This window comes from Ochotona princeps, chromosome 21 (assembly GCF_030435755.1).
Source record: "Ochotona princeps isolate mOchPri1 chromosome 21, mOchPri1.hap1, whole genome shotgun sequence".
Lineage (NCBI taxonomy): Eukaryota > Metazoa > Chordata > Mammalia > Lagomorpha > Ochotonidae > Ochotona > Ochotona princeps.
The window spans coordinates 34494275-34509176 of NC_080852.1; the positions used below are offsets into that span (position 1 = coordinate 34494275).

Sequence of the window (14902 nt, forward strand, 5' to 3'; positions counted from 1 at the left end):
GGCAGCATTGGAGGTTGGGGATCAAGGAGCCTGGCATCACCCAGAGGCTTAAGGCTCTGGGCAAGCCACTTCCCCTCAGTTTGCTCGTTAGAGAGATGGAGGCCATCTTCCCTACTCTGCAGGGTGGGTAAGAAGGAAAGAAATGCATGCTGAATACCCTGTCAAGCACAAGCAGCTCATGTAGTGGCACAGACACCTTCCACCTGGCTGGGTGGTGGAAGCCACCCGCCACCTTCCCCCACCCTGTGGAGGGATCAGGCCAGGGTGCCAGCCATTGCAGGTCTGGCACCCACTGGCGCCCGTCGGGAATGGCCTGAGGGCTGGGCCATAGGAGCCTATGACATGGGCCCAATCAAGTGTAAACATGCAGACGCCACCAGGAGCACTGGCCGGCTTTGAAGTCTGCAGTGGCGCTGCCTCTGGCTCCTGGCACTGCCCTGCTCCCCTGCTGACAGCCTTTTAACTGTGCCCAAGGCACCAGGGAGCATGCCAGCCTCCTGAGCAGGGGCCACCCAGTGGGCTTGGCAGGCCCCTGGGTAGCAGGTGGCAAGCAATGCCACTCCTAAGACCCTGAAGCAGAGGTCGAGAAGGTCCAGTCCCCAGGGACAGCAGCCCTTCAGAAGGGTAGTTGGCCTGGTGGGTGAGCCACTGGGTGGAACTCCTGCATCCCCTGCTGGAGGACTGGTTTGAGCCCACACTGGCTTACTGCTGATGCACACCCAGGAGGGAGGCAGCAGTGACAGATCAAGTGCTTCATTCCTGCTACCCTCACGAGAGACCTGGGTGGAATTCTTGGCTCCTGCCTTCAGCTGGCTGTGAGCATATGGGGGTGAACCAACAGGTAGAAACTTTTCTTTTCTAGTCTTTTCTAATCTTTTCTTTCTTTCCTTCCTTCCTTCTTTATCTATCTATCTATGTCAGCTTCTCAAATAAATACTTTTTTAGATTTTTTTTAAATGGCCCTGACCCAAGTCCTCGGTCATTCTTCCAGTTTCTGTGTCAGAGGCCAATAGCCCTTTCGCCTCCCTTGGCAAATGGCTTCTTGATTCATGTGTCAATGTGGGGTCAGGACAGCTTGAAGTGGTGGAGAAAGACCAGTGGACTGAGCCTGTATCAGCTTCAGGGGAGCTGGTGAGGCTGCGGATGCAGAGGGAGTGCCCCAGGAAAATGTTCTCCTTTTGCTGCCTGAAACAGTAGCTGCCTTGGGGAGTTATACCTTGGAACATCCTTACCTACCTACAGGGATGCCGAGTCCTGCTTGCTGGCTTCAACGAAGGAGGGGGTACACCCATAGCTAGAAGAGCCCCTGCCCCCAGCAGGGTCTCTGCTCTGGGCTCCAGTGTGACATCCACTCATGCAGGTACCTTCTCCTGGGTGGCCATCATGCAGGTGCTCAGCTCCAGCACCCTCAGGCTCACAGCTTTTTCCAAGGAAAGGCCAGAGTCAGCACATAGCCCTCGAGCCTGCAAGCTTTGTCCTGGGAGCCCCGGAGCCTGGCTGCTTTCCCTTCCTTGGTAGCATTTCTCCAATCCGAATTAGAGCAGGTGCTCCAGACCTTGGGCACGTCCCAAGCTTCATCCTGGGAGCCAAGCCCTGAAAGAGAGAGGCTCACATGGAATGACATAATTACGTGTGCTGGCAGCCAAGTTCCCACTCCAAGGCCAGCAACAATGGGGCCTTGCTGGCATGCGGATGAGAGCCTGGACTTGCGTGAGCACCAGCGCTTGCTCTTTGGGAATTCCGTGCCTGCAGCAAGCGAAGGCTGAGAGACGAAGCGAATGATTCAAGCTCACAGTACAAGTCCCCATTCGGAGCTATTGTGACTGTGCTGGCCTCAGTTCAGCATTGTTCCTGCAGAGCAAATCCCACATGCATCGCCTTTGGTTGATGTCACAGTGATTGATTTCAAAAAGAAATCCTCCAACTGTGCTCTGTGTGGGCGTCTCATCTCTGAGGTCTCTCTTCTTTAACTGGAAGGGTCTGTCATTTGGAGGAGAGCCCAGCCATCACATACTCGTATCTCTCTCTTTCTAGCTCACTCTCTCTTTCTCTGTCTGAGATGGAGAATACCAGAACCATGTGTCCTAGTGCTCACCTCCAGACACGCAGGGCCAATGAACTTGACCTTCCTGAGTTGTAATGTGGCACAGGCCTCGTGACCTCCCACCGAAAGAGCTGCCTGTCACCCTCTTTCTAACCAGACTCCCTTTCGATCATATGAGGTTTCATGCAACTGACATTTTGCTGAGTGTCCTACCCCAGCACACACAAGCTGGTCACACCTGGAGTGTGGGGTTCGGGACAGCAGGGGTGCGCTTCAGGCTGGCTGCTGCCTGCTAGGAGCACACTTTCCCTTTCCCTCCATCTCCTTATTACCATGCTCGTGGCTTTTCCATGCTCTTGTTTGCGGCATGCACACCTTTCCCTAGGGTGGAGACTGTGTGGAATGCAGCAGGACATTCACCTTTGGGCCCATGGAATTGGAGATGGGTCTTCTGGCTGTGTTCTGTGAGTGAGGATGCTAAGGCGGCCCCAGCACTCAGCGATCGCCTCTCTTGCCTTTGAGGCGCTGCTCAGCATCTGGGTTGGGTTCTGCCCCATGTGCCTACACCTCCTGGGCTGGCATGGCTTCCTCTGACAAGGGTGCACTCCGGACCCCACTGCGCCCCTACATCCTGGGGCCAGGCTGTGCCTCTCTTCCCTCTCTAGATGTACGTGTGCCTGGATGCCTGAACTTAGAGATCGTCTGGTCAAGGGACTGGTGTTTTCCAGAGCTGGAACTGGCAGGCTGTCCTGGGCTAGGTGTCCAGGCCCACTGTGTGCAGCCACTGGCAACCTGGCTTTGGGGAGCCCAAAAGATGACACGGCCAAACTGACTCCTTCACTACTATAGTGGTGGGGCAGGCCCTCACGCATTGCAGACAGGGCCGGACCCTGAGTTGGAAGGGGGGCTGCCACTCTCACCAGCTGTGTAACTTTAGGCAAGTCATTTAGCCTCTCAGTTCTAAACATGGCATAATGCCATGAGGGCCCTCCCTATGCCACGGCTGAGGACGTGTGACCAGCTTGCAGCTACTAGCAGACAGGGACCAAGAGCAGGGTGCACACCTCAGCAGAATCTAAGGAAGAGGGAGTCTGGTTGCCAGCCCCTCTGTTGCCCTGGCTTCTCTCCAAGCACCAGTCTGGGTCACCATCAGCCTCCCAACATGGCACAGACCACATGCCAAGAGACCCACCTGGCTGCCTGGAGTGCCGGTGCAGGCAGCAGGGACGCAGGGCACCCCAGCATTCCAGAGACCACACAGGACTCCTGGCAGTGTGCTCAAGTCCAGCTCCCCCAGCCCGCCGTGCCTGACCCCACAAATGGAACCAAGGCACAGAAGTTAGCGGGAGGGACTGCTTCACCTACTCAGTGCTGTTGTCGAGCCATAAAACACAGGAGTGACGGAGATACTCCCTTTGAACTTGAAATCCTTCCTAAGCTGCCACTGCAGCCTCCAAGTGGAACTTGGAGCCCCTCAACCCCTGCTCAAAAGGTCAAAAAAAGCCCACCCGCTCCTCACCTTATTCCGGATGCTTAAAAAAATATTGTTGTAATGTAGGTCAGCGAACTGAGTCCAGCACACCCCAGCAGGGTTCCAGCGTGGGCCGGCCCGCACGCCATCCGCTGGGTCAGTTGAGAACATAAACAAGAGCGCCAGGAGCCCTCCGCTTTCCCTGCCCTGGTCCTTTGTTTATGTAGCACTTAAGTTAACTCTGGGGTCGTCTCTGTCTGCCATGAAAGTCCTGGAGCTTTTTGAAGTTCCCCTAACGTTAATAAAATTAGTCTGCCCTCATTGCAAGACCCTGGCTCAGGGAGAGATGGGTCCTCCGCTGTCTCTGCAGCATTGAGTTTTTTTTTTAAGTTAATATTTTATAACTAAAAGAAGGGAGGGGGTTGGGGAGAAGATGCAAAGAAGTCTTTGCTAATAGGTAGCATGCCTGCTAGTCCAGGCTCTGTGTGCCGGCAGGCGTAGCCCGCAGGCCTGCTGTGAGGCAAGCTGGGGCCTGCTAGCCCTTAGCCTGAGAGACAGGCGGCCAGCACGTGAGGCCTGGCTGCGCTGTTGTTTCACTCTCCCAGCACACACCCACACGACTCATCTTTACTTTCCCTGAGCCACTCCATCCCACCAGTGACTCCCCAGGAGTACTGTGCACAGGTCCCCATCCACTCTCAGTGGGAACCTCTGGGCCACAAGAGTTGGGGCACATGGACAGACCCTGTCCTCAGAGGATTCCTGGGCTCAACAGAGGGCCAGAAGAGCCCCAGAGCAGGGGAAGTAGGGGAGTGGGAAGTAGGGGAGTGGGAATTTCACAGGACCATGTAAGGTACCCTCTTGTCCACAGTGGAGGGGACGCTGTAGCGCTCCATCATAGCCTGGTTCAAGGCCCAGATCTGTGTCTGATCTGCAGCCTGCTAACACATACCCTGGCAGGCAGCAGAGGATGACTCAAGTGCATGACTCCCCGCCCCTCGTGGGAGACACCCACATGCAATTTCAGGCTCCTAGCTTCAGCTTGGCCCAGCCCTGGCTGTGCTGGACCTTTGGGGAGTCATCCAGTGGGTGGAAGATCTCTGTCTACCTCTCTACTTTTCAAATAAAAGAAATAAAAATTTGCAATGAAAGTAAGTTCATGGAGAAATGGAGTTAAGAGACCATGCGCGTTTTCCTGTTAGCTTTGAAGCCCCCTGTACATACAGCCCAAGTCATCTGGCTACTGCCTATAAAGCCGTCCTGGTTGCTGTGGATCTGTTTTGGCTCAACATGGCTGTGAAACAGCGCAAGGCCGTGGGCCTGCAGGAGCAGTTCCTGTGTACCTGCGGGCAGGCACACTCCAGCACAGGGACACAGGGCGATGTCAGCAGCACCTGATCCACAAGCAGGGAACGGCCCTGGAGCCGAGAGGGTTGCATTCCGCCTTCCCAGGCTTACGTCCCGTTGGGAGCGATAAACAAGGGAAGACTCAAGGGTGGGGTGGGAGATCAGGAAGACAGGACAAGGCTGGCAGGACAAGGAAGAACAAGCCAGGAACCACAGGCCTAGATTCCTGCAGGCACAGGCCTGGATCTGGGCCAGCTGTGCCAGGCACCAGGATCCATGCAGAGATGGGGTGCCCAGCATCTGCCCCTAAAAAAGTCCACAGACGGTGAGGTAGAGGGAGAGTGCCAGCTGGGGTTCCCCCCAGAATACAGGTGGGTCGCCTGGTGAGCTCTCATGGTACCCTGCTGCCAAGAACTCTGCTGGGGCAGCAGCCTGGACTGCTGTCTGGTCCTGGTCATCCTCTCTGTAAAGTGTTCGGCCACTGTGATGCTAGAGGGCACATCTTTCCCATTGGGCTCTGTCCCCATGGTGAGCCAAGCCCTGGGGCCAGCCTCTCCAGCCCAGGCCCAGGGCTGCCCTTGGGTTCCTGGGCATGGGCTTTGCCAAGGACTGGCAGGCTTCGGCTGAAGTTCCTACTGTGCTGCTTCTCCGTGCTTCTCCTCCACTCACCTAGCTCTTGTGTCTGAGCCTTAGCTGCACCTCCTCTGAAGTAAGGATAAAAACCCCTTGCCGACAGGGGTGGTGGGAGGGCAACATGGGTTGAGGGGCAGACACGAGGCCAGGCAGCACCGTGTACCCCCTGTCATTGGCAGCATGGATGGGCAGCTGCTGTACCAGGCTGCACTGTAAAGCATCAGTGGGCGTGACCCTGCCCCGGCCTCCTAGCCAGGCTGGCGCACCTGGGTCCAGCAAGAGACAGGACCTCCCTGTGCCACGGGGAACTGAGCTGCCCACCAGCCCTGGTGCTCCGTGTCCTCCCTAAGCAGCAAGAGGCACTCGACTGACCTCCAGGCTGCTCAGTAGAGTGGGGAGTGGGGCACCCACAGACAGCAGCAGGTTGAGGAGTAGGGGCAGCCGTGGGGGGAGTCCCGCTGGAGCTGAGGTCTGAAGGACAAAGGGAGTTCATGTGTGAGAACGAGGCTTGAGAGTTAGAAAGGCTGCGCCTGTGGAAATTATCATTCTTATCATTATTTGTATCCGATTCATCAATCACCAGGGAGAGGAGGCATGCGAGTACCTTTTATCTAGTACTATGAATCAACCAGAAGAGGGTCTGTTTTTCCAAAAGGTTTTTAGGGTAAATGAGACAGTTTCTGCTTTTCAAAACAATCCATCTGGGGCCCTTGGCCAAATTGTGGTGTGTTGGGTAGAAATGCAATGTTACTGGGAACGATCGCTCAGCACCACCGCCCCGAGGTCCCCAGCAGTGTCAAGCCTCAGGAAGGCGAGGCTTGGTGGAGGCAGCTAACTGCTGCGCCTCTGGGCCTCGCACTGCCATGGTGGGCCACAGCCAGACCACAAGCCCAGGGCTACCTACTCCCCACTGCACAGGGAGCCACCACGCTTCTCCCAAAAGTTGTTCACCCCAAGCCCTGAGTGCAGGCCTGGTGCTCACTCCCTCCCTGGCCCATGTGCCAGACCAAGCCCTATGGAAACTAGCCATGAACCCCAGGCAGAAACTCTGGCAGTCCTGTGGTGTCACCTAGGAGAGAGCTGGTCCACAGACACACACACGCACACACATGCTCTTCCTCTCCTTCCCACTGAGCCACAGTCCCTTCCTTCTCAGCAGCTCTCTGGCCATGCTGGGAAACTGCTGTGAGCATAATGGACAAGACCTTCACACCACTGTTACTACATTTCTTCTCTGGCCACCCGCTAGCGGTACAGGGTTCTGTTCATAGTAGCGATGGGACTTTGTTTTGTAACAGCTATGTGTTAGTGTTTAAACAGTTCAGTGGAGGCAGGCCATGGAAGCAAGAGGTACGAGTCATATGGAGTTTCTGAAGTTGAGGAGGGCACATGGCCTGGCCAGAAACCTCCCAGCTCTCTGTGTGAGTGGAGCATGGGCCTGGCCCTGGGGACTTCTGTCTGCCTGCTGGCTCTGCGCTTTCAGCAAGCCCCTCCTTCCCTTCTGGCCTGAGCCTGGGTACCCTCAAGGGCTAGTTCCTCCAGGTTGTGCCTGAGGCCCCTCCTGAGGTGTAGCAGCCAGCAGTTATCGTAAGTAGAAGGCTACCCTGGCACCCTAGATGGGAGATCCAGCCTTCCAGACCCCAAAGGGCAGGTAACAGTTGCCACTGGAAGACACTGTCTTGTGCACCTGCAGGGGCCTGGCAGGCCCTGTCCTGTTCTGTCCTCTCCAGCTGTCTCCTGCCCCACTGACACATTCTTTGGAGGCAGCCAAGCAGTTTCAGATCCGAGGCTCCTCCAGATGGTCTGTGGGAGTTTGGGACCTGAGCAGTATGCCTCAAAGGTCCAGCACACTTGCCGACTGTAGCCCCTCCACCATCTTGAACCCTCACACAGATTCCACTGCCCCATGGCCTAGACCTAGTCCTTTCTCTACAAGACCAGCTCATCCTTGCCAGGGGGCTGGCTTCAGGACACCCTGCTGGCAGTGGCCCCTCAGCTCCCAGTTCCACTTGTGTGCAAAGTGCCCCGTCTGCCAGTTTGCATGTACCTGCATGTAGAGACCGTGTGCAGGTAGAGCAGTAGCTCCCCTTGCTGCATCAGCCAGTTCTTCTCACGCCGCTCACTCCTTGCAATGTCAGCCCTTCCCCCAAGTGTTTAACTTTCTCCCCTTCAAATATTCACGCTGCCTACTGGAGACACCAAGGCGAGCATTGCCCAGGGCCTCACGCATACAGCGGGTAGGTCTGAGTCCAGGCAGCCTAGTCCCAGAGCCCTTGTGGGATGCATCCTACCTACTGCTCAATGAACGATTGTTGTGCAAATCATTGCATATTTTTAGTGAATGTATTAAATTGGACCCGATCCTTACCCCAAGAAGTCCCCATGTATAGGCACTCATTGTACATGCTAAGTGTTAGGGTTGGCTGGAGGTGGCAGGTGCAGGAGGGCACAGCTGGGGTAGGAAAGAACTCGTAGCATCCAGGACTTTTATTTTGGAGGTCGTGTTGGCATCTGTCGATGGCAGTGGGAAGAAGGCAAGTGGGGGTGAGTCACTGTGGGCAGTGGTGCAGGGGCTGAGCATTTGCTCTCTAGGAAAGCGCTGTGACCAAGAAAGACTGTCTTGGGGTGGTGGGGATAACAAGTGTCACCCATGCTGCATCAGAAGTGTCCAAAAAACAGTCTCATCTCCAAAGAGGGCATCAGCAGGTGCCTGGAGAGTCTCCTGGATGCGTGGGTGGAAGGAGGTGCCTCTTGAAGTGCTTTGATATTTTGTATTCTGTATTTTTGAGAAGGACATAACATTTATATATTCCAAACAGCAAAGTGTAGGGAAGGTGCAGAGTGGGATGTGCTCTGGGCACCTGCTCCCTCCCATCATCTCCCCGCCTCCCATTGGTGCTCATGGCAGGGTGCTTGACATGCATGCGTCTGTTGACATGGAATGCAACATCCCAGGGCTGCTGGAGTCCCCCCAGCACTGCCTGCTCCTCTACTGGTGTTCCTTAGCTGTACTCCAAGGTTGTTACCAGCTTTGGCTGCAGTGAGTAGCTTTGGTCATTTCATCTCCCACCTGGGTAGGCACATCTGTAGAATGGCATTCCTATATGTGGAACCAGTGGCTCAGAGGGTACATCTGTTTGTAGCTTGGGCACCAGTTGTCAGCTTGGTGGGCATGCCTTATCACAGCTGGGCTTGCTGTTAGAAACAAAATGTACAGAGAGGATATGAGCAGGGCGGGGAAGGCTGCTCTCCACAGAGAAGCTAGTGGTCCAGAGGGGAGGGAATCACACTTCCCATCCAGGCAAGCCTTGGCCAGAAGGTTCCAGATGCACATAGCTCTTGATGAGGGTGATTTCATGTACCTGTGTGTTCCTCCTTTCATCTTGGGTACCCACAAGGAGGCAAGGGGTGATGGGACAATAGTAGCCAACAGGAGATGTGAGCACTGCGTCATGGCCTTGTGCCGACTGGCAGGGGGCAGGGAACTATGAAGAATTCTCACGGGGAGTATGCCATTGAGGGCAGCGGGCTGGGGGTTGGAAGTGGGCCAGGCCAGGACCCAGCACAGGCACAGCTGGGCCTTGGGCAACATGTGCATGGATGCAGATGGGCAACTGGAAGTTGGTTCTCAGGGACTCCTGGCTGGAGGAAGCAGAGCTGTAGGGAGGCCAGTTCTCAGAAGTGGGTATCATCTCCTTGGCCTGCAGTGTCTGAGAAGGCTTTCAGGAAGGAGAGAGCTGTGGGCTGCGGGCTGCCTAAGACAGGTGCCCTGATCAGGGGTTGGGTTCCAGGTCACCTCTGGACCTTGCACAGTTGACACCACTGTTCTACCTCCACTGCCTCAGAGGGCGCTGTGGCCAGCCACACCTGATGCTGCCCTTTCATTGTACCCTGCTAATTCTCTGTCTCTCTCTCTCTCTGTCTCTCTTTTTGGGTGTGTGGATACAGGCAATGGATGACTACAGTGTGATCGGCCGCTCCCTGTTCAAAAAGGAGACCAACATTCAGCTCTTCGTGGGGCTCAAGGTGCACCTGTCCACTGGGGAGCAGGGGGTCATCGATAGCGCCTTTGGCCAGAGTGGCAAGTTCAAGATCCACATCCCAGGTAAGTGCAGTTGTCCTTCCTGGCCAAGGGATGCCATGCAGCACACAGAGATGTGGCACAAGTGGTGCCCAGACAGTGCTCCTTGGCTCAGACTCCCAGTCCTGCTTTGCTGATATACAGGTGGTATAGCCCATGTTGCATCATAGATGCTGGCCAGGTCCTGGGAAGGGTCTGAGCTGGAGCAGGGCCAACGTCAGGGTTGAGTGTCTGTTCCATCCCTTACCATCTGGAGGTAACCTTGGACACACCCCCTTGGCTTCTCTGTGTAGGAGGGTAGCAGTATTGAAATGGATTGTTTAGAAGAAAAGGGGTAAGAGACCACCAGGGCCTGGCAGCCCTCCTCTACACCCAGGGCAGAGCTGGGAAACTGATTTGTCACCTTCTGCAGCCCACTGCCCAGCTCAGAGCTCCTCTACCCCACCCGAGGCTTGAGTTGGGCCTTGCCCACAGCTGGTCAGAAGTGTACTTTTGCTGCTGGGACACAGCCCTTGCAGTGCCCTGGAATGGCCATCCCTGCAGTCCCTGATACATTGATTCTGTCTACATTTGTGCTCAGTGCTGGGCTTTGGAGCTAAGGGCGTGGGGGAGGTGTCAGCAGACCTGTGAAGTCAGTGCACATCGGGCAGCAGGTCCTGTGCAGGGCCGAGCGGGAGCAGCGTGTGCTGTTCTAGAGGGGTTATCCGGAACGTGGCTGGGAGACAGGGCAGTGCAGAAGAGGCCTGACAGAGGGAGGGAGATACCCTGACTCTCAGACAAAGACCTAGAGAGGGAAGCGCAAAGGCACAGGCCCTGAGGTAACCTTGAGCTCTGGGAGACCCAGGCATGCGTGCTGTGGATGCGCCATGATCCACGACCTCCTTTCCCCGAGTGGCGCATTGCCAACACTGCCAAACACACAGCAGAGTTTCAGAACATCACAGTGATCCTGTCATCTCCCTGATCTCATGTCAGCGTGTCCCTCCCTCCGCACCAGGGCTCTGCTTTGGTCCTGCTTTGGTCTGTGCAGGTTGGGAAGCGAGGGGGACGTTTGGTTTGGCTGAACAAGGCCAAACAAAGCGGTGTTGGTTTATAGTTTCTTGGAAAGCTTCTTAGGAAAAGCCTGCTAAGGATGAGGTGGTGGCCATGGCTCCAACTGAGAAACAAGAAAAACAGCCATGCTAGACACTCACGTGGTGTTAGGAGTCTGTGTGTGCCCAGTACCCGTCCCTGCCAACACACACACACACACACACACACACACACACACCCTTCTCAAGCCCAGAGGGCCAAGATGACAAGCAGAGGGCTTGCTTCTTGGACCCTTTGCACTCACCTCAAGGAGTGTGTGACCACCACCTAAGGCCTTGGTCAAATTGGGGCTAAAACTCTGAGCAGCCAACTAGCTTCCGTCCAGTCCTACCCTCCTTGCTACTCCTGAGCAGCACCCAGTGCTCACCCTAGCCATGGAAACGCTCGAGGACCCCCTCAATCTGGGTGTGGCTTGTCCCCAGCGTCACTTCCATGGCCCTATCTCGGCCCAGGCAGCATGCGGGGTGCCCAAGCTGGGAAGGCCGGCCATGCCCGCCTGTCCCAGATGCTGAGAGCTTTCTGGGAAGGAGACATCCAGTAGTCCTGAACTGGGCGAGGGCCACCCAGAGGGACAGTCCCCTGGCCGAAGCGACAGTGCAAGGGGAGGATGCATCTTGTCCCATTTAGGAGCTAAGGATGCTGCTGCCCCTCAGCTCCCCTCCCTCTAGCACAGGCACATTGACCTGGGGTGTCCCTGGGAAGACTCAATGGGGGGCTGCTCTCCCAGCCTGGCAGGGAGGGAAGGGGAGGGATTTGTGAGCTGCCTGGGCCCCTGGAGTTCACATTCCTTTGTCAGGTCAGCTTTTAGTCAGCTGCTTCCTGTTTGTGGCTTTTTAGTTCTTTATTAAACATTGCTGCTCAGATTCCTTCATCCCACCCACCACCTTCCATGCCTCCCATCCCTGCTCCCCACCAGCTCCTCCTGTTAACCTTTCTGAAGTGCCCTCATTGTGAAAGAATCTTCCAAAAGCCAGAGCTGTCCAGTACCAGGAGGGCAGGGGCAGAGCATGCTGATTGTGGGGCAATTGCTGGAGTCAAATGAAGGCTGCTTGCTGCAGGGGGTCCCCAGGTCCCGGTTCCGCTGGCGGCTCATGGAGGGTGCTGGGTGCGGAGCCACCATAGGGCCTCATCACTGGCTCTACAGGGCAATCTCAAGGGGGCCAGGGAGCTGTTGGTAGGGAGCAGTGGAGAACGGAGCACAGTCTCTGGGTCCTGCTGACTCACCATGTGGGACTGCAAGCCCGAGACTCATTCTTTTCTCATTTGGAAAATTTTCCTGATTAGAAAACTAAAGTATCTGAGCTAAACATGTCTTGGAGCTGCTTTGGCCGCTGGTGACTTGGACTTGAACTCCAGTGTGCATTTCAAAGCAGACACCTGGGCCTTAGGCTCAGACGGAAGCTGAGCTGTCGCATGTATGCTGCATTTCATGCTGCTGTAGCCACTGACTTTGCACTGGGGTCCTGCCCCTAGGACTACTGCTTCCTCAGAAGATCCTCTGGGGGAGTCGGGGAGTTGGGGAACAGCCCCATGCACCTGACATCCAAGGAGCCTGCCCAGAGAGTGCCGAGTTCTCCAGGTTGAAAAACCCCACATTAAAAAATTGCACCCTTCAAAGGGCTGACTGGACAGGAGGCCTAGCTAGCTTCACTCAGAGCCATGCAGTAATTTTGCTAGTGGAGAGCATGTAATTGGAGGAAGATTCCAGGCGTAAGTGTCAGGAGCATCACTGTGTGTGCCCTGCTAGAACACAGCCCATCTCCCACCAAGTGCCCCTGAACTAGCCAGTTCAGGGAGGCCAGTGTGGAGCTCCAGCCTGGCCCTTGGGACACTCCAGTGCTGTACACACATCCTTGCTCCTCACTGAGTACCCACATGGCTGTCACCAGTGCAGAGTGACGGGTACTTACTGTGAACAGACCAACAGGAGGGTCCACAAACGCCATGGCCACAGCCCTGTCACATCAGTAGGCACTGCCCCCACTGACCGGGAAGCCAGCTCTGGCAAGAAGAGTCACACTCTCGTAGCCAGAGTTCTCACTCACACCCTAAAGACAGATCTCAGGTCTCTAACTTGCATTGGGTTTTTGGCTTCTGGCAAACTTTAATAACCTTTCAGTTCTTACTAATCACAACATATGGATTCTAGGCAGTCAAGACAAGTGAGAGACATTTGTAGAATCATCATGCACTTAAGAATCCAGGAGAGACTGGGCCCGGCGGCGTGGCCTAGCGGCTAAAGTCCTTGCCTTGAAAGCCCCGGGATCCCATATGGGCACCGGTTCTAATCCCGGCAGCTCCACTTCCCATCCAGCTCCCTGCTTGTGGCCTGGGAAAGCAGTTGAGGACGGCCCAAAGCTTTGGGATCCTGCACCCGCGTGGGAGACCAGGAAGAGGTTCCGGGTTCCCGGCATCGGATTGGCACGCACCGGCCCGTTGCGGCTCACTTGGGGAGTGAAACATCGGATGGAAGATCTTCCTCTCTGTCTCTCCTCCTCTCTGTATATCTGGCTTTCCAATAATAATAAATCTTAAAAAAAAAAATAAAAGAATCCAGGAGAGACTTCCTTTAGTACTCGTTAGGTGGAGCAAACACCCAAGAGGACATTGACCATGAGCCCATAAAGTGTGGCCTGGAACATGTGTGCCCACAGCACCAGCTGCTCCTTGCTTCATAGCTGAAGGGCTGAGCTTGGAGGAGATGGAGCCTGTGCATGGAAGAGGAGCCCTGTGTGCCGGCCAGGAATGTGGATGAGCCAGGCTGGACCACAGGCCACAAGCTGTTGCCTAGTTTACTTGCGATCCCTCCCCGCCTCAGCTTGGCCCAGGCTCCCTTTTGGTCGGACACCATTCCCTGGTGAAGCTTCAGATTCCTCAGTCTGAACACAGGACTTGGAGAAGGATGTGAGGATTGAAGTCTTGGACCCTGGTCCAGGGCAACCCACCAGGTCTGGCTGGGATTTGGGGCTGTTTGCACCCACCCCTCGCCTGGCAGCCCCTCTTCTTGGTTGGAAGCTCTGGTGTCCACAAGGAGCCCTACATCCTGGTCCCTGCACATGCCAAGTCATCGCCACAGAGCAGTGGCAAGCTACACCTGCCTTCACGACAGGCTGCTCCACGGAGATTAGGCAGCCGCCCTTCAAGCAGCGATAGGCTCTGCTGCCAGGACCCCGGAGGACACTTTGCATTTGGTCAAGAGCAAAGAGTGTACCCTTCCCCCTGAGTGAACGCAGAAACACATCGTCCGTGCTTCCCAATGCCCATGCAGCCCAGGTCGGCAACTGGCCAGCATCCCCGCCCCGGGATGCCCAGTGCTGGTCAGGGTAGCAGGTGCTCTGGCTCATTCTGCCAGCCACAGGCACAGGTTCACAAAGTGGCACATCTGCAGGGCTTAAGTGCCTGCTGCTCTGAATGCCAGAATTACAGGCTATTTTGTGTAGGCTAGGCCTGCAGGAGTTGGGAACAGCCCTGTTTTAGGGGATCAGTTTTCTCCTTATCAGTGAAGTCCCCACACAGATGAACTAAGGTCTATAAAATCGGGTTTGAAGAACCTTTCTGGAATATTGGTCTGCAGTTGAGTTTGCTGATGACCAAAGGGAGCGGGATCAGCATGGGCTGACCTGAAGCACAAGGGAGGGGCAGGCAATGCCAAAGCTGAGCCAAGGGCAGTGGCATGACCTGCCAGCACTGGTCAGACAGAGGCCCTGTGTGGCGGCCACTCCCCTTGGCCAGGCTGTCATCACCCGCATCCCACACCAGCTGCAATGGGCAAGCAGCCCAAGTGAGGACCCGCAGCAGGAGGAGCTGGTGTTGAGCCCTGCAGTGGCCCCTGACCTTCAAGGTTGGGCAAGCAGAAAGGTGGCAGAATAGACAGTCACCTGTGGGTTTCCCCTTGTCCGGCTCGAGCCCCAGGCAGAGCTTGGTCCCAAGCCCAGCACCTGCACCTACCAGGTCTGCCCCCTGCTGAGCAGCTGGGGCCTGCCAAGTGTCAGTTTTCTCACCTGTGAGATGGGATGAGTATGTCCCAGCTCGGAGTGAGAACTCATGCTAAGCTGGGATGGCTCTCGCCCCCCTTCATCTCTGCAGTATAACGGCCGTGATCTAGAGGAGCCCAGCTATTCCAGGTGTTTCTTCCAGGTGTTTCTTCCAAATGGCATTGCTGGAAACTTTATTTTATTTTATTTTATTTTACTTTATTTTGTTTTATATTTACTTATTATTTTTGGAAAGGCAG

General features: G+C 55.6%; 1 protein-coding gene across 2 annotated transcripts in view; it reads left to right on the top strand.

Annotated features, from left to right (window-relative positions):
* The window catches only part of EEFSEC (eukaryotic elongation factor, selenocysteine-tRNA specific), a 204517-nt gene that overhangs the window by 172463 nt on the left and 17152 nt on the right, over positions 1–14902 (top strand). For both annotated transcript variants that reach the window (XM_004581345.4, XM_058678421.1), the window contains exon 6: positions 9444–9600. In XM_004581345.4, the coding sequence (XP_004581402.2) occupies positions 9444–9600 (157 nt within the window). The remainder of the gene's footprint in view (positions 1–9443; positions 9601–14902) is intronic.